At 37.1% G+C, this 20,204-nt stretch overlaps 2 protein-coding genes across 6 annotated transcripts in view; one reads left to right on the top strand and one right to left on the bottom strand.

Annotated features, from left to right (window-relative positions):
• gabrb3 (gamma-aminobutyric acid type A receptor subunit beta3) overlaps nucleotides 1–20,204 on the bottom strand; it is a 458,372-nt gene that overhangs the window by 391,908 nt on the left and 46,260 nt on the right. The gene's annotated exons all lie outside the window — the stretch shown is intronic.
• Nucleotides 1–20,204, top strand: part of gabra5 (gamma-aminobutyric acid type A receptor subunit alpha5) — a 49,458-nt gene that overhangs the window by 16,895 nt on the left and 12,359 nt on the right. For all 3 annotated transcript variants that reach the window (XM_028800038.2, XM_028800036.2, XM_028800037.2), the window contains exons 6-7: nucleotides 5,552–5,634; nucleotides 19,825–19,968. In XM_028800038.2, the coding sequence (XP_028655871.2) occupies nucleotides 5,552–5,634; nucleotides 19,825–19,968 (227 nt within the window). The remainder of the gene's footprint in view (nucleotides 1–5,551; nucleotides 5,635–19,824; nucleotides 19,969–20,204) is intronic.

The raw sequence follows: 20,204 nt of genomic DNA, 5'->3' as shown, positions 1-20,204 counted from the left end.
CCAACACAGGGCGCAAGGCAGGGAACAAACCCCAGACAGGGCGTCAGCCCACAGCAGGGCACACACATACACCAAGCACACACTAGGGACAATTTAGGATCGCCAATGCACCTAACCTGCATGTCTTTGGACTGTGGGAGGAAACCCACGCAGACACGGGCAGAACATGCAAACTCCACACAGGGAGGACCCGGGAAGCGAACCCGAGTCTCCTAACTGCGAGGCAGCAGTGCTACCCACTGTGCCATCGTGCCGCCTGTAATGGAACCTGGCCCTTTAAATTTCTATATAGTGCCTTTCGGTTGTGAGTCTTACCCTATTGTGCTTCACGGTTGTTCAGTTGTAGTTCTTCCCATATTAACCACTTTGTGGCCATGCAAATAATTTAGAAGTGGAAACTGAACCCGTGCTCTAACCTTTTCATATAGTGCCTTTCTGTTGTGAACATTTTCTCTTGGCTCTTTGATTGCCCCCATGTAGTTCTTCCCCTATTAACCACTCTGTGCCTTTGCTCAAATTCAGTCAGCCGGTGTGGTGTACTGGTCAAGGCGCTGCACTTGCTGGTTTGGTTCCTCCCTTTGACTTGCTGTGACCCCGAGTGAGTTGCTTTAACTGCCTGTGCTTCCCTCCGTGAGCAGCTGTCACTTACCCTGATCTTGTGGTTTGCTTTGCATAAAAGTTTCAGTCAAATATACAATAAACAGTACATTATAACAATACTGGCACATTATTTTTTTAACTCATAATAAGACAGGAATCGTGGTATTGTGACACAATATGTGAAGCTTTTAGCCTCCGAAGACAAGTAACAGATAGATAGATAGATAGATAGATAGATAGATAGATAGATAGATAGATAGATAGATAGATAGATAGATAGATAGATAGATAGATAGATAGATAGATAGATAGATAGATAGATAGATAGATAGATAGATAGATAATGTGTGTTTGTGTTCTGTCTGGGATGTTTTTGCTCAAATTTAGGCAACTGAGTGAGATGGAGTGGCTCAACAAGTAAGGATTTGGTTTACTAAGCCAGGTGAGGTGACTTCATGTTTCATTTGGGATGTCTTCCCTCAAATGCAGACAGGCATCGTGGTGTAGTAGATAGATAGATAGATAGATAGATAGATAGATAGATAGATAGATAGATAGATAGATAGATAGATAGATAGATAGATAGATAGATAGATAGATAGATAGATAGATAGATAGATAGATAGATAGATACTTTATTAATCCCAATGGGAAATTCACATTCTTCAGCAGCAGCATACTGATACAATAAATAATATTAAATTAAAGAATGATAATAATGCAGGTGAAAACAGACAATAACTATGTATAATGTTAAATGTTAACGTTTACCCCCCCGGATGGAATTAAAGAGTCGCATAGTTTGGGGGAGGAACGATCTCCTCAATCTGTCAGTGGAGCAGGACAGTGACAGCAGTCTGTCGCTGAAGCTGCTCTTCTGTCTGGAGATGATACTATTAAGTGGATGCAGTGGATTCTCCATAATTGATAGGAGCCTGCTGAGCGCCCTTCGCTCTGCCACAGATGTTAAACTGTCTAGCTCCATGCCAACAATAGAGCTTGCCTTCCTCACCAGTTTGTCCAGACGTGAGGCGTCTTTCCTCTTAATGCTGCCTCCCCAGCACACCACTGCGTAGAACAGGGCGCTCGCCACAACTGTCTGATAGAACATCTGCAGCATCTTATTGCAGATGTTGAAGGACGCCAGCCTTCTAAGGTAGTATAACCGGCTCTGTCCTTTCTTGCACAGCACATCAGTATTGGCAGTCCAGTCTAACTTATCATCCAGCTGCACTCCCAGATATTTATAGGTCTGCACCATCTGCACACAGTCACCTTTGATGATCACTGGGTCTATGAGGGGTCTGGGCCTCCTAAAATCCACCACCAGCTCTTTGGTTTTGCTGGTGTTCAGGTGTAGGTGGTTTGAGTCGCACCATTTAACAAAGTCATTGATTAGGTCCCTATACTCCTCCTCCAGTAGCATGAAGAGTAAAGCTTTGACCTCTTAAAACCGGTAATGGAGGTTCATGTCCCATCTGGGGTGCCTTTCCTCAAATTCCATGACCCATCTGGGACTTATTTTGAGAAAAAAAGAAAATGACATGTGGCATAATAATTCAAGCTTTGGACTCCTAAGAGAGATGATGTGGGTTCACGCTCTGTCTGCTTTGGTTTACTAAGCCAGGTAATGTGAATTTATGTCTCATCTGGGATGACTTTTGTCAAATCTGGACAGGTGGTGAGCTGATGTGGCTTAATAGGTAAGGCTCTGGACTCCTAATCCAGGTGTTGACCCATCTGAGGTGACGTTTTTCAGGGCGGATGTCGACTTTTGTCGATACAAGGGGTTGAGGGTGAAAGAAAGCTGTAAATGCTCATAAAACTCACAGTTACGTTATAAGCAGAGGACTGTTAGACTCATTGACATAACGTGGAAACCCTACGTGTGCGTAAGCAACGTCTAGAATGGCATCGGCATCGGGCAAGAGAGTGAAGCAAATGCACAAAGCAAAATACTCTGCATATTTCTTTATTTATCTTTTGCGCATTATTGCTGAATCGGACTCTGACATATCCAATTTTGATACAAGTTATCTGGAGATCGAAAACAAAAGTCAGGTGTCTGCATCAGCTGACCAGTCCCCAGCCGATTGTAGTGCTGGACACGCTCGTGCAGCTGACATGCCAATGAAAACGTTCGCCCTTGGAGGGCTACACAGACATCGATCTATGAGAGACAAACTGGCAACTGGACTTCACCAAACGACGCAGCCTGCTGTTGGACACTATTTCAAACCATCTTTTACCAAAAAGTGCCTCTCAGCTTATGAGTGATGGGACAAGAACATATTGTGGCGGATGGCCGGGGCACTTGCCCAGCCAGGACGCCCAAAGTGTGGAAGGACCGGGAAAAAGAGGATTGTCGGGACAGTTTCTTCCCAGGGCCGACAGAGGGCAGCCCCCTTGGTTTTCAGTGAGGCCATGGGTTATGAGCATGGAGGCTCAACCCTGCAGGAACCCGTGGCCACCGTCAAAGGGGCGCATGGACCTTTCCAGGGCCTTATTTGGTCACGCTTCATGCCACACCAGGACATTTATTGTAATATTAATAATATTAATAAATCAAACATTTAATTTTTTCAAACTAATCCCTTTTCAGTAATAATTTTACCATTACATATACACAGGGTTATGCTATGAAGTAAGAGTCATGGAGTAACCTACTCCCACTACTGCATTTTATTCTCAAGTGCTTTAATTACAAGGACTACAACTACATGTTAAATCTGATATTCTTTTCTTATTGTTGTTCCTGACAGAAACCTTAGACTCAACTAGATTAACGGCAACTTCACTTGTGACTGTCAACTTTTAAGTGGCTAACACACCTATACAAACACACCAATATGCCTAATGCAAATCTAACTTGGAATATATTAAAGCTGGAGGCAGATTCATACTTTTTAAGCTTTCTGGAGTCTGAATTGGAAGCTTTTTTGATTGACTTCACATCCCTGCATATACAATACACAAATAAATGTAATTTTAATTTTATGACATATAAACCTATCATGGATTGTGATTTTTCCACGAAAAAGATCATTTCATTTACCAGAAGAAATATTTTTTTTTATAAAAAATAATATGAATAAAATAAAGAAAATGCAAGGAGAAACACCATACACAAAATGGAGTGAAAACCCAAAACCATATAAATAAAGGAGTAACTGTACTATACAGTTTCCAATTATGCACAGTTCCTTACAAAATGTTCAAAAGTGGCACCTGTCCATTTGACAGTATTACCTTTTGCAAATAGTAATTAGGCTGGGCATATCTTGATTTGGACACTTCTTGCTCTGGGGGGAAAACATCCACAAACTCTTAAAGCAGCAGGCATATCATCACAAGACACAAACTTAAAGAGCTTTCTAGCATTTTTGCATGTATCAAATCAATTAAATTTTATTATCTGTGGGCATTTCTTTTCTGCACTCATTTGTCTCAGCATTTTTTTCGGCGCACTATACATACAGTGTACATACTGTACAGTACATGTAAATTTGCATATACAGATGCACATTAAACATGCTTAAAAACAAATAATTATACTTTATATACTATGAAATCTTAAATAAAAAATGAATGTTACTCTTCTATTTCAAAAAAATGCTATGCTGCAAAGTTTAATATAGGATTTATCTTGAAGAACAGATTTTGTGAATCAGTGTGTGTGTGCAAACCAGTACTACAATATATAGAAACATGTAACACAAAACTTTATAGAGTGTATGATGAAACTACAAAAGCCTGTTAGTTCAGGACACCTCATCAAAACTGCAAAGATTTTTGTAGAATTAATATATGGCCAACATTTTTATAAATGAATATTGTTTTAAAATCTTTTATTGTTAAAACTCATTCATTCATTTTTAAGAACCCCAGTATTCTAGAACATAGTGAACAATGGTCACCAATCCTGAAAGGTATGCCAGTACTTTGGAGGACACACCTGCCAAAACACAACCTAACATGCACAACACGGTTGGACCTTGGAAGAGATAAAAATACTTCAAGAAAACCCATATGGCCACAAAAATTAGTGGAAAATGCCACCGGGACAGTCACTCAGGCTATGATTTGAACATGGGATTCTCAAGCAGTAAGACAGAAGCATTAGCCACTGCTCCTCCAGTCTTACTGTTACTATTTTTATTGAAATTAATGTTTTAAATATTATCAATAAATATACTAAATACAATATATATAAATAAGAAAGATGCTGTTTATGTAATATATGGTATGTTTAATGTTATTTCTTTGCTGGAATAAAGTAATACCAAAAACAAGTGTAAACAGTATAAGTGAAACATTGATAGAGCCCTTTTTATTTTAATGATTAATTTGTTTCTAGAAATGAACATATCTTAACATCTATTCCTTTCATACTGCTTTTTTGCTGAAGCTTCCCAAAAAATGCCATTTTCATTACTTCCATGAGATGGCAGTAGCATCCCACTAATCTTGTAATGCTTTATTGATCAAAAGACTAGCATATTCTTATTAAATTCAACTTGCACATAGAATTAATTGACATTGAAGTTATTTCAAAAATAACATAGCTCATACCATTGTCTGCTAAATTCTATTTAAATTTATGCTTACACTCATTTGTTATTATTTTATTCTCTGTCCATGTACATTTAAACATAGCCTCAGGTTCATGTTTTAAAAAATTATGTTCAAATTGTAATATTTTTGTATAACTGAAATATTTACTGTGTGCCAAAGCTTCTAAGGTTAAACTTGTTTAAGTGCTAAGTTTAATTTGATATGCTAAGAATATTTTGCTATCACTGCTGTGTTCAGTTTTAGTGATAAAAGGAAGGAGTTCTACACCATTCCATTATCTATCCCAGTAAGCATTTTCTTCTACCAAATCTTATTCTTTTCCAAGACAAGATACTCAGCACTGATACAAATATAGCGTATTTTTTTATTTTCATAGGCTCACTATTTCTGCTGAATGTCCTATGCAACTCGAAGATTTCCCAATGGATGCTCATGCATGCCCTCTGAAGTTTGGCAGCTGTAAGTATACATTTTCACCTTTAAACAGCAAGATAGTGCATATTTAAATAACTGTCAATTCCTTTTGGGTCGCATATATGTATGGTTTGTCTTGCCCTATATATAGTCAAAAATAAGTGTAGAAATCTGTGTTCTTACCCAAAAAAACTAACTTAGAATTATATTATTCAGTTTGGCTTGTATATAAATAAACTTTGAATAATTCATGTTAAATCATATCCTTCAAAGTAAAAATGTTTGGCATCATTTGAGACAAACAAAAACCACCAGCTTTATAATTTCAATTCAGTCAAAGTTTATTTTGAAAATAACTATCTAAGGACAAATTAACATAAAACTAAAATAAGAAAAAAAGGGCCAAAATCAATTCCTTTTGCTGGGATATAAATAAATGTGCATAAAAATACTAGACTATTTAAGTGCTCTGTTTTTACCTTCCTGGTTGTTTTTCTTTTCTTTTGCCTTTATATTCTCTCTAGTTTCCCAGCCTTTTTTTCAATAGCAAAGAAAATTACTATTTTATATTTAGCTGATACCTTTATTCAAGAAATCTCACATAATACAGTATGGTTGTTTACATACTGTATATACTGCATCTACCTATCTTTCCATATATGTGCATTTACAATTTCAGCTCAGTCAGGTGAATTTTTTTTGTGTTTCATTGTGGGTCAGCAGCAGGAATTGACAGGTATACTTCTGTTTAAAATATGGTGTATTAGCCACTGCACCACCATAACCCTAAAACTGACATTTAACAAATTTATTTAATCCTACCTCTTTCTAGAAACCATTTTTTACAACACTTCTAATTATTTAATTAATGTTTATGACTTTACTCTTTATTATCTGTGAGTTAATTTCATATATCTTTGAATCACTATCATTAAAGTTATCTGCTATATACTAAATCACTACTTTCTGGGTGTGTGTGTGGGGGTGTGTCTGGTCCCTCTGAGCAATCTGATTGGTCAGTTTGGCTTTGGTGGCTCAGTGTTAGGGATGACACAATATGTAAGGGATGTGAAGTTGAATTCCTGTGACATTTTTTTTTATTTCTACAAAATTGGAGTTAAAATTGAGCATATCAGCAACAACAAAGCAAACAACACACTGAGCATTGGGTTACTAAATACTAACAAGATGCAACCTGAGTCACTTTCATAGATGAGAAGCATCTGCAAGTATACAAATGATGAGTTCACAGCTGGAGTACTGAGAAGCAGGCTTTATGGGAATGTGATTGAGAGAAGAACTGGGAAAGAGAGGTTGAGATACATGAGAATATCGAAGAAAGGTGTAGGAAGACTCTGAGGGTACACATAGGGCAAGAGATATCAAATATTTTAAAATTTATTCTTTAAAGATAGATTGTGGTTGAATGTCTTGTACTTAAAACAAAATGACATTGAGCACTTACACACATTTACAGCAATAATGCATAAAGAGCTCTACTCTGGCTTGGATTTCTATGTAATTATGGTTAAGCCAGAGTCAGGCTCAGAATGATGTGTAATAGTCTGCTATATACAGTATTAAGTCTGAATAACTCTTGGGACAATATTCTGCTGCTACCTAGTGGATAAAATCATTATGATGCAAAAAAGCATGACTAATTCTATGCATTTTGACACTAAGGTAACTCATCAATATTCATTAGTCTAGCATGTGAATTGGTCATCAGACATTGACATGGATTGTCAAATTGATGCATATAGCACCGTACGACCGAGCTGTTCTGATATGTTTGGTCAATTAATTCACCTGAAGGTTCATTGTGGTGCAAGTAGCTGTGCAGCAAAATAACAAAATGATTGCAATCAACTAGAAAGACATTAGCTCCCTAAGTACTGTTCAAAATACAGTAACTATCATTCAAGTCAGAGGACTGTTTCAGAACACACCATACAGAAAGGGTGTGTACAAATCTGCATCAGTATAGCAGTGGACACTAGACCTACCTACTGTATTTACATTGACATTTTGAATTTACATTGTTTTGTTATATGTAATGTAATAACATTTTTTCTTTTTGACTCATTTTTCCAGGAGTAAACATAATGCTATTTAAAACACATAGTAATATATGTAGGATTACTGTAATGTTAAAATACAAATTACATTTTTCAAAGAAAAAGTTTTGAGAAAGACTAGATAAACTCCTAAGGCATTTCATGGGCATTGTGCTTTAGGTAGAGAAACTAAAGTACAATGTTTAGTATTCATTATTCGAATTGTACACACAGTACATTTGCTTGTCTGTCATTCCCCCTGTTAACAAAAATGTTAACAGAGGTAGGCTTATCCTCCATTTCAGCCAAGAAAACCTCTAAGAAGAGATACGCAGTAAGTGTTATTTCGAAGCATTTTGAGATCTCCGTTGATTATTCGTTTTAGATGAGTAGCCCAGCTAGTATTATACAAGTATAATATAGCACAATATCATTCTGAGATTGTTCTTTTTTTTGCTGTTCTTAGAAGATTTTCTTGTCATGCTCATTAGTTTGTCACCCTTCAAAATAATTTTTATTGAACTTTCTATTTTTCTGTCAGTCTAAATGACAAAGAATTTCAATCTGCTAAACTTGATAATAACCTTACATTTGAACTTCATAAGGTGGTTGCGCTTGATGCCTTTCACATGTAATCTACAGGAAATTATATTGGTGCTCATCTTTTTGCTCACAGATGCAGCTTCACATTATCTTATACAATGGAACCTCGGGTCACGACCGTAATTCGTTCCAAAACTCTGGTCATAACCCAATTTGGTCGTGACCCGAAGTAATTTCACCCATAGGATTGTATGTATATACAATTAATCCATTCCAGACCGTACTAACTGTATGTAAATATATTTTTTAAAGATTTTTAAGCACAAAAATAGTTAATCAAACCATAGAATGCACAGCGTAATAGTAAACTAAATGTAAAAACATTGAATAACACTGAGAAAACCTTGAACAGAGAAAAGTAACATTGTAAGAATTCATACTATAGCCTTATGAACCGCTTGCTGTAAACACTTTTTTTTTAATGAGTTTTAAGCACAGGGAAAAACATGAACATTTGAAAAATCTGTAATTTAATAAACAACCAAGAAAAGTAACATTGCAACAATGCACGCTACGAACCGATCACTGTAAACAGAAGTGAAGTGGAGGTTAATATCCAATAGAAAAAAGTCTTCATTAAATACAACGAGGTTAAAACAATGCTCGAATCAGTCTCTTTAAAAACAAGCCCGGTGCATTCTTTAACTGCCTTCTCGGCCTGCGCGCTCTCTCTCTCTCGCTCGCCCGCTCGCTCGCTCTCTCACGCTATCTCTCTCTCTCTCGCTCGCCCGCTCTCTCTCTCTCTCTCTCTCTCTCGCTCGCTCGCTCGCTCGCTCTCTCACGCTATCTCTCTCTCTCTGTCTCTCGCTCGCTCGCTCGCTCTCTCTCTCTCACTCGCTGCACAGAGAATGCACAGGGAGAGATTGAACACGTGCGGAAATCATCAGCGCGTACGAACCGGAAGGGAAACTGGCTTGTTCGTCATCCGAATGTGTGGTCGTGAACAGATGCAAAAGTTGGGTGAACTTTAGGGTCGTAACCTGATTTGTACGTGGTCCGAGATGTTCGTGACCCGAGCTTCCACTGTATTAGAATGTAGAGGTTCCAGGTCCAGAACCTAACATTGGAAAGCACCTTATTATCTTAATAAACTGCATCTTTGACATTTAATCTTGGATGGCAAGTGTCTTTCTCGGACTATATGATGATAAGACAGGGATCCTTATTAAAGGACATAAGACAACCAGAAATGAGTTAATGGCAAACTGGTCTCTTTAAGACTTTGGAATTAATGATGTTACAGAAAGCACTTAAACTTTTACAAGGCTTCAAAGGTTCTTTATTTCACTCACTGTGGAGTCTTCTGCTTTTTCTTCAATAGAAATTTTCATTGTATATGTATTGTATTTTTGTACATTATAAACAAAGTACCCTACAGTGAGAGCAAAAATCCACTAAGGTCTATGGTAGGTCAGAATTGCCACAAAGGACATGGCAATGTTCAAAATGTGCAGCAACGGTATAAAAATGTGACATTTGGAATATATATACTCGTATATATTTTTGCTTACTTAACATTTGAACACTTTACTAAATGCCTTTATATTTCTGAGCTGAAAAACACATTTAGGATGTTATTGTGAGTTATGAACAAACAGATTACACTAAATGTAGTGCAAAATCAAGATTGTACAAAAAGAAATACCAATGTAAAGATTTTTTAGAAGCTTTATCAATTATGTTTATTTTTTTTTTTCAACTGTTCGTTAATTGGGGAAATGTAGGAAGGCCACAGTTTCATTCTGAATAAAAGTATACTACCAGTCAAATGTTTTAGAACATCTCAGTTTTTTTCAGTTTTTATGGAAATGCACACAGTTTCATGTCTTAATGTTTCATAAAATCAAAGCATAGAACAAAACAATGTCAAATAAGAAAAATAAGTAAAGGAATCATAAAGTGTACACAATTTTATTCAAATTTTTGATTCGTCAAAGTATCCACATTTTGCTGATAAAACAGCCAAACTGTGGTAGCCCATTCTGTGCAAGTCACCAACTCTGCCTCCAGCAAAAGTACCCCAGATCATCACACTTCCTCCTCCATGTTTGACAGTTGGTGTCACATAATGAGGAACGATCCTTTCACCAAAATCGACAGTGTAGAAACACCCTGTGTAATGAACTGAAGAATTCAAATTTGGATTAATCAGTTCATAACACTTTCTCCCAGCCTGCAGTAGTCCACAGCCAGTATTTCCAGGCCCTAGTTTGTCCTTTAAGGAATGACTTCTTTATGGCCACTTATCCTGTCAAACCTGCAACACAAAGTCTCCTATTCACAGTAGAAACTGAGATTTGCTTTTTTCAACCACTGTTAAGCTGTGCTTGAAGCCCTTGTGCTGTGGGGTGCCTATCATGCAAGCTGGTGACCCTCAGAATCTTGTCTTCTGATTGGATTATGAGCTTTGGTCTGTCAGATCTCTTTCTATCAGAGTTACTTCCAGTTTCCAGTTGCCTTTGGATTGTGTAGGACACCATACTCACTGACACTTTGATATTTTTTTTGTGATTTCTCTAAATGAAAGGTCTATAACTCTAAAGGTAATAATGTACTGTCTTGCTTCATTTGTTAATTGCCTTTTTCTTGTCATTACAAGTGAAATTTACAACTTTCAATAGTGTAATATTGTCCAAGTCGTACTTAAGAGGGTGCAGTAACACAGTCTGTTTCATCTCTGTTTTAAGACAGACGGAGGGTTTTAAGTAATAAACAGAAGTTGGGACACCTGTGTAAATTGTTTGCTTTAACTTGCAGGGCCTAATTTACTTTAATTGCTGCAGAACATCTGTAGGTTGTAACCTATTAGTTGCTCCCTGAAGAAGGCCAATTTGTAATATTCTGAAATTTGTTTTTTTTAGTTTTCACTAACCTAAACTTTAAATTTAAACCTCTGGATGTTTACTGTTTACCTATTAACCAGTTTAGGCCATTCATTGCATTTCAATTGATTAAATTTGAAGAAAAACTGGAAAAACTGAGGTATTCTAAAACTTATAACTGGTAGTATAATTTATGATGCTTTTGCTGATTTCAAATAGAAAACCTGGTCATATTTAACTCGAAGACATTGTAAAGGTTACATACAGTACTTAAAAATAAACAATTTCTCAGAAGACTCTAGGTCTGCACAACAAATGTCAGAAATTAAAAGCATTTTCACCCTGATCATCACTTCATTAACCTTTAGAGAGTTCAGCAGCATTTATATTGCTATAATGAAAGGATTAAAGCATGAGAACAATTTTGATGATAACAAGCCTTTCAGATGAAAAAAGCTCGCCAGTCCTATTTACCTAATTTTTCCAAAATAACATCAAGTTTAGTTTGAAAAGTTCCTGAAGTACCACTCGCTACCACAATTTCCTTTAGATGACTATTTTATTTGTGACCATCATTTCTACTTTATGTTAAATGTTTTACATTTGCATTTTTTGACGTCAGAATCATTACATTTAGTTCTTTTCACAACGTTGGCCAATATTGATCTGAAGTAATGTGTTTAAGATTATGTTAACTGTTGATAACACTATATGTAAATCTGAAGCTGACTGTGCACCATTACAACTTTTAGATTCCTCTTTCTTAATTCTTGTTGGCATGGGATTTTTGACCAGAGTTGAGGAAGGATTCCATTTCATGTTTATATAATGACTGCACAGATCACAGGAGGTTATAAACTAGATTACAAGTGTAAAAGTTATGGTCCTGATTAAATCAAACAAACAGAAAATAACATTTCTTTTTTTAGAAGGGGTGATATTATTGCATTCTAAACAGGAAGTACAGTGAAGCATTGCATAGCATTCCTATCTTATAAAGGAGAATAAATCATCTTTCTTGCCTAACAAATGAAAGACGTTAACTCAAGTCAGACAAATGCACTCTATAGAAAATGCTCAAAATAGTAAAATATTTAATGAGCAATCTCAATACAAATTAACTATTACATAAATGAGTAAGAGGACAACAGCAAAGCCATGAAATACTAACAGGACTTAGATATTGACCACAGTTTCATATTAAATTGGCTGCCAGTAGAGTGGAATGGAGAATGTATGGGTTTCCTCTCACGATACTGTTGGGGTAGCTTAAATAATGTACATCCTTCAAAGCCTGATATCTCACCTAGGGTACTTTACTGATAACTTCTCATTCCTATCTGAAAAGGAAGTGGCTATCTGCAAACCTTCAATATAACAGTGGGTTCAAAAAGTGAATGAGCAGATATGCAAGATAGCTCCTTTGTTGGTCAGTTAAGAAATATGATGACACTCCTTACAATCAAACCCCCATAAGAAACCTGGGCTAAAAGAATGTTCCCTTAGCATGACTTGCTCTGAGGCATTTTTTTCACATTGTGTACAAAGAGATAGACCAGTATTTAAAAAGGTGTGCTTGTCATGAACGACTCATACTACAGGTGGACGTAAGTGATGTTAAGAGGAAATATAAGAGTATGTATCAATTGAGATTTACATACAGTATAGCATGAACACAGAGATCAGTAGTGTTTAAAACTCGTTACATCATGATTTAATCTAAGTGACTGTGTGCATCTTTTCCACCTTGAAGCTTGATCCTATCTTCTTTGAGATGTTAAGTCAGGTCAAGGCTTGTATGTCAGTAGAAAGAAGGGAGACCTGCAATGAACCATAAGTAAATTCCAGAAACAACAGTTGATATATTTGAAGGCACAGTAAATTTTAATGTGGCCCTTGGTATCATCCTCCAGGAGTGCATCTTAACCCAAAACACTGCTTGGGGAATCTGTGAGACACTGCACAATGCCTTTACTTTGTGTCTATTTTTAATTTTCCTCTTCTAATTGTGTGGGCATCATGGTCATTGCACTGCTGTCACACAGGTCCTGTGTCCTGTTTTTGATTCTTGTGCCTGGTGTGTGCCAGTGTAGAGTTTTCATAACAGGTTGCTCTTCTTTTCCTTCTATATCCCCAAACACATGCAGGTTAGGTTGTCTGGCAATACCAATTTGGGTCTGTGTGATTGTTGATGTATTGTAGGTGTGTGCGCAAGTGAGGCCGAGGGTGGTCTGGCAACTTGTCCACAACCACTTCCTGTCTTATACCTAGTGTGGCCAGTATAGACTTTCCCCCTAGTGAACATTAATTGGATTAATTAGGTTTGAGAATGTTAAGTTAATTGAAGTGTGTAATTATAGATATGCTTATGTTCAGGACACTTAAATTTTTTTTGGTACATATAATGTTCCCTTTCAGCCTAATTCAACTTTTGATAAACAAAGAAATATTATGACTGAACTGATGCCCTGCTAAGCCCTTTGTGATGATACTTTTCATAACACTGAGTAAACATTCAGTGAAACAATCCTTACGTGACGTACTTTTGAATTAGAGTTCTAATAAGCTTACAATAATCAATCTTAAAATTAAATAAAATACAGTAGAAGATGGTTATAGTTACTTTTCATACATTATCATCTTCATTTTTTAATGTAGTATACTTAAATTTAAATAGCAATCAGACCACAGAAATGTCTTTCTGTTATGAGTCCTGAATTAGTTTATTTGTTGTATTTAGTTTTGTTTTGCATGATCATCTAATAAAACAAACTATAATGGAAACAATTCAGAAAAGAAGCATATTTAAACGTCTAGTCCATTCTTCTTTATGGATAGTTGCCACAAAAGTCATAAAAAATCAGCAATATTTACTTTACCAGATAAAAATTTTGTTATTTCTTCCAGTTTCTTTTGAAATGTATTATACGGTTTTTGTATAACATTCTCCTTCTGTTTTGTACTGGTCATGATCACTTTCCATCCCTGAGCAGAATGAATTTAGATTTGACAATTAACTTAAAAACGTGTTTAGAAAGTGGGAGAAACTTGGAAAATTTGGGAAACAGTTAATAAATAGGCAGCAATTCCAGTATGGAGTAGATTCAGGAGGCAAGTACTGTGAGACTGCAGCACTACCATCTACTGTACCACTCCGCTGTATAATTGTGTACTTATTCGTGTCAAAATATCATGTTTCAGAGACTAATAGTCTATAGAAAGCTTTAAAAATTCAATCATTTTGGTTATTTTTTTCAGCTAAAAATACAGTTTGGGTTTTTCTTTCAATTAAAGCTAGTAGGTACAACACATTCAGATGCAGGGAATGGAATACAGAGAGAATATATTCAACACTTTTGTTTCATGAAGCAGCCTGGCTATAATGTGGGGACATCTAGTCTTTTTGCGGCTGATATAAAATACCAATAAAACATGTTCAAACCTGCATCATTCCAGCAGTATGGTCTTGCTAGCACACCCTCTGAGGAAGATCTAGGAGTCATTATGTACCTGTCACTATCAAAAGCCAATAAGAAGGCTAACAGGATGTTAGGTTATATAGCCTAATGTGTTGAGTTGAAGTCAAAGGAGGTTATTCTTAAGCTATTTAACAAATTGGTGATTCCTCAGCTGGAGTACTACAAGGAGCTTCAGTCTCCAGGCTATAAAAAAGACATAGCATTGCTAGAAAAAGTTCAGAGAAGTGAGACTAGGCTGACTCCAGGACTGCAGGGTATAAGTTATGATGAAAGATTAGAGGAGTTGAACTTTTTCAGTTTAAGCATAAAGAGATTCAAAAGTGGCAAAATTGAAAGTTATTTAAATTGTGAAAGGTATCCAGGCGGTTATTTTACAATGAGTTCAGCAACAAGAACACAGGGACAGAGATGGCGACTTATTAAGGACACATTTTTGCAAACATTAAAAGTTTTTCTTCACACAGACATCCATAGATAAACTGAATAAATTACTAAGTAGTGCCGGTAGACATTAGAACTTTTAAATCCTTCAAAGCTTGACTCTGTATTATGAAGAAATGTAGGTATAGACTGACAAGTTTTGTTGGGCCAAATGGCCTGTTCTCGTCAATATTGTTCTAATGTGCTAATGTTCTAAGTTCTGTATTAATTTACTATTCAGATTTTAAACTACATGTCAGTGTGTGACCATTTATGAGCTGGCAATGGGAACACATCAAGATTAATTCCGTAAGTATTTTAGAAAATGCCTGGCAGTTAGAAGTGCCTGATCCATAGCTTTGTTTTTAAGAACTAGGAACCATAAATGGCCTCTGGCTGTGGTGCACACATTATATCCAACAAGGCCTCAAAGAAACATAATATAGGATATACAGTGCATCCGGAAAGTATTCACAGCGCATCACTTTTTCCACATTTTGTTATGTTACAGCCTTATTCCAAAATGGATTAAGTTCATTTTTTTCCTCAGAATTCTATACACAACACCCCATAATGACAACGTGAAAAAAGTTTACTTGAGATTTTTGCAAATTTATTAAAAAATAAAAAAACTGAGAAAGTACATATACATAAGTATTCACAGCCTTTGCCATGAAGCTCGAAATTGAGCTCAGGTGCATCCTGTTTCCACTGATCATCCTTGAGACGTTTCTGTAGCCTAATTGGAGTCCACCTGTGGTAAATTCAGTTGGTTGGACATGATTTGGAAAGGCACACACCTGTCTATATAAGGTCCCACAGTTGACAGTTCATGTCAGAGCACAAACCAAGCATGAAGTCAAAGGAATTGTCTGTAGACCTCCGAGACAGGATTGTCTCGAGGCACAAATCTGGGAAAGGTTACAGAAAAATTTCTGCTGCTTTGAAGGTCCCAATGAGCACAGTGGCCTCCATCATCCATAAGTGGAAGAAGTTCGAAACCACCAGGACTGTTCCTAGAGCTGGCCGGCCATCTAAACTGAGCGATCGGGGGAGAAGGGCCTTAGTCAGGGAGGTGACCAAGAACCCGATGGTCACTCTGTCAGAGCTCCAGAGGTCCTCTGTGGAGAGAGGAGAACCTTCCAGAAGGACAACCATCTCTGCAGCAATCCACCAATCAGGCCTGTATGGCAGAGTGGCCAGACGGAAGCCACTCCTTAGTAAAAGGCACATGGCAGCCCGCCTGGAGTTTGCCAAACGGCACCTGAAGGACTCTCAGACCATGACAAAGAAAATTCTCTGGTCTGATGAGACAAAGATTGAACTCTTTGGTGTGAATGGCAGGCGTCAAATTTGGGGGAAACCTGGCACCATCCCTACAGTGAAGTATGATGGTGGCAGCATCATGCTGTGGGGATGTTTTTCAGCAGCAGGAACTGGGAGACTAGTCAGGATAAAGGGAAAGATGACTGCAGCAATGTACAGAGACATCCTGGATGAAAACCTGCTCCAGAGCGCTCTTGACCTCAGACTGGGGCGACGGTTCATCTTTCAGCAGGAAAACGACCCTAAGCACACAGCCAAGATATCAAAGGAGTGGCTTCAGGACAACTCTGTGAATGTCCTTGAGTGGCACAGCCAGAGCCCAGACTTGAATCCGATTGAACATCTCTGGAGAGATCTTAAAATGGCTGTACACCGACGCTTCCCATCCAACCTGATGGAGCTTGAGAGGTGCTGCAAAGAGGAATGGGCGAAACTGGCCAAAGATAGGTGTGCAAAGCTTGTGGCATCATATTCAACAAGACTTGAGGCTGTAATTGACAAAGTATTGAGCAAAGGCTGTGAATACTTATGTACATGTGATTTCTCAGTTTTTTTATTTTTAATAAATTTGCAAAAACCTCAAGTAAATTTTTTTCACGTTGTCATTATGGGGTGTTGTGTGTAGAATTCTGAGGACAAAAATGAATTTAATCCATTTTGGAATAAGGCTGTAAAATAACAAAATGTGGAAAAAGTGATGCGCTGTGAATACTTTCTGGATGCACTGTATATCAAGGATCACCTCTTTCGCCTTTGCTTTTCCTATTATGTATGGATACAGCCACAGTGGACATCCAGACACCATACCTCTGGAAACTACTTTACGAGAAAGACATCCTGACAATGTGAACTTGAGTCCTGGACTCAGCTGTATGAAAATGGCCTGTGACTCAACATCAAGAAGACCGAGTACATGCGATGTGGGCTACAAACAGATGAAAATATTCATACTGATGGCAAACCCCTCAAGAAGGTCACCCAATTCAAGTACCTGGGCTCATTTATCTGCACCAACAACGACTTCATCTCCAATGTCTGAGCATGGGTCAACGCTGTGTGGCTGAATTGGTGCAGTCACTGGAGTACCCTGTGACTGGAGAATATCGATCTACTTGAAGCCAGAAATATATAAAACTGTTTCCTACTGGTCCTCTAATATGAAATGGAATGTTGGCCTGCAACCACAAAGCACGAACAAGCACTGTGTGCCATGAAGATACACTGCTTGACTCTTGACCTAGCAACGTCGGATGGCCTCATGAAAAACAATGTGCAAAGAATAATAGGAGTGGCACCTGTTATCAAGAAGATGTGTGAAGCCCACCTGCAATGGTATGGTAATCTGGTTTGCAGTAACGACCAAACATTGGCAAAGATGGCTGTTCATCTAAATCCAAGGTGAAAATAGGCACGAGGACAGCCAAAGAAATAATAGCTGGTCCAACTGAAAGAGGATATGCTCCAAGTGGATGTCAACCCTGAAGATGCCTTCAGTCAGAATAGGTGGTAAATGGAGTGCCAAAAAGCAGACCACATGAACGTACAGGATAATAAATAGGACTTTGAAGAAAATTACTATTGATACAATTGAAAAAACTAGATTTTAAGATGGTTCAAACATTTCATCAAAAAATTAGATTGTAGTCAGTTGGGAGGGGGTAGAAATCCTAAACCATGTTATCGCACCAAAATAGTTTTGCCTAATGGTAATGAATGACACAAATATACCCGGGCAACTCCAAGTACTTTGGGTATTGTTTACAAAATTCTGAAATTTGGTTCTTAAATGCATCCAAAAACACAAATCAATAGGTTAATAACCCCAAAACATTCAAACATCAAACTGTAACACCACCTTCTGGATTTAAAATATTTTAAAAACTCATTAACAATCCCAAATAATCCAATTCACTGTCAGACACAGAAGTCTATCTCGGCAACATTAGGAGCAAGGTAGAAAGAACTATCAATAGAGTGCCTGTCCATTACTGGGCATACTCTGACCATTCAGACTCACGAATCAAATTGACAAGTCACTCTTTGGTGATGTGAGTTTAAAATAAGTTCCTTAAAGAAAGAATACACAGGCACGGGGATAATGTTCAAACTTTGTACAGACTGTGATGGAATGCTAACCACTGTGCCACCATGCCACCCTATTCAAAAGCACCAGATGTAATTTAGAAATCAAAAACAGCATGGTTCTACAAGAATAGTTACAAATCTGTTTTATTCAAAGATATCATTCAAATCTAGTCACTTTTCATATGGACTCTATCTATACTCTGGTGTTTTGCTACCAGTAATATTTTTTCAAAAGCCATTTTAAGATAATTGCTGCTGGTAATGATACGTGTCATCAGCTGAGATGATATCCAATTTCTTCAGCACTGTTTGGTGAGGCCACTTGGATAAATATGTTGTCCACTTTGGACAATCTGAGTTTATAAGGATGTAGCATAATCACTGATTAAATTTGGAGAAGATATTTTTGAATTAAAGTTAGATTGCGAGTTTTACACTTTCTATATTGTTGTGAACATGCTGTTTGGATTTCTGTCCCTGAATGTCACATACCAATTCTTTGCTCCTTTTGACTTTAATTTAAATAAGTTTTTTCTCAGACCAGGAAGCTAAATGATCTGCAGTACCTGAAGGCACTTTTGACTCTGAACAGATCATGCTAAATAAGCAACCTGGCACTATACACTGTTGATGGAACAACAGGAACATTTCTATTTAAGGTCACAACAAAGAGTATAGAATACAGCCTTTAGGCATCGCTGTGCTTGACTCGACAATTGTGAGTGATGGATGTTAAATGTGAACTTGGAGGCATGATTTTAAAAAACAATCTGTATGTATTATGTTGGCTGATAATTATATGAAACAAGATATGAGGTTGGATGGTATTGAAGGTTGCCGAAAAAGTTTGAAATTGTCTCTCGATATGAGTACCAGTGTTGTCAAGGAAAATGTAGATATCATGTAAGATAAAGGGCAATGAGTCCTCTAAACTCCAGCTTGCACAGCAAAATGCCCTGCTGCAGCTCCCTGAATCATGATACATTCGCTATAGTCACTTTAAGCTGCTGGGTTTGACCTGTAGTGAAAAGTGACTGATTCCAAAGTTCTTGTGTAATGCTACTGCCTGGGTGAAAAATTAAGAGGAAAGCACCTACTGGGGAAAGCTGTGTGTAACAGAAATTATGTAGTTAAAAAAACAATTTGCCCTTGTTCACTCTTAAATTATTATGTTCTAACCTTTTCTTTATTTAAGAGTGATTCAGCATAATCCCTTTATTTCAAATTGCTCTCTCTGTTGTAATAAAGTCAACTTTATTTCATGTTACAGTTTGACAGTTTGCATATATAGAACAGGTTTCTAAATTTATTCATAATGAAAAGGATTATCATCGTATGTCTATTGTAGCCTGATTTTTTTTTTTCTGTTTGTGCTGAATGCTTGAAAGTGGGGCCTTTGTTAAGCAGATTATGTTTGTCTTTAATATATTTTTCCTTATTTAGATGCCTATCCTGATTCTGAGGTTGTTTACACCTGGACCTCTGGTGCTGCCCAGTCTGTTGTTGTTTCTGAAGATGGCTCACGGCTGAATCAGTATCATTTAATTGGACAAACAGTGGGGACAGAAATCATTCACACTAGCACAGGTACACGACATGCAGACACTTTAATTTAAGTCATTATATAGTAAAATTTTTGTTTAAACAAATATATCTATTTTTAATTATGCTCTTCCAAATGATAAAATATAACCTTTAAATTTGAACATTTCCTTCTTTGCAGGATATCCTAAAATGCCAGATGTCTGTTTATTTACTTAAAAACACTTATCCCCTGTACCATTGGGAATCTAGGGTTAATCCAAGTGCATGATCACATGATC

Source organism: Erpetoichthys calabaricus, chromosome 4 (assembly GCF_900747795.2).
Source record: "Erpetoichthys calabaricus chromosome 4, fErpCal1.3, whole genome shotgun sequence".
NCBI classification, from domain to species: Eukaryota; Metazoa; Chordata; class Cladistia; order Polypteriformes; family Polypteridae; genus Erpetoichthys; species Erpetoichthys calabaricus.
The sequence above is the reverse complement of the archived record's forward strand: the minus strand, read 5'-3'. Positions and strand labels throughout refer to the sequence as shown.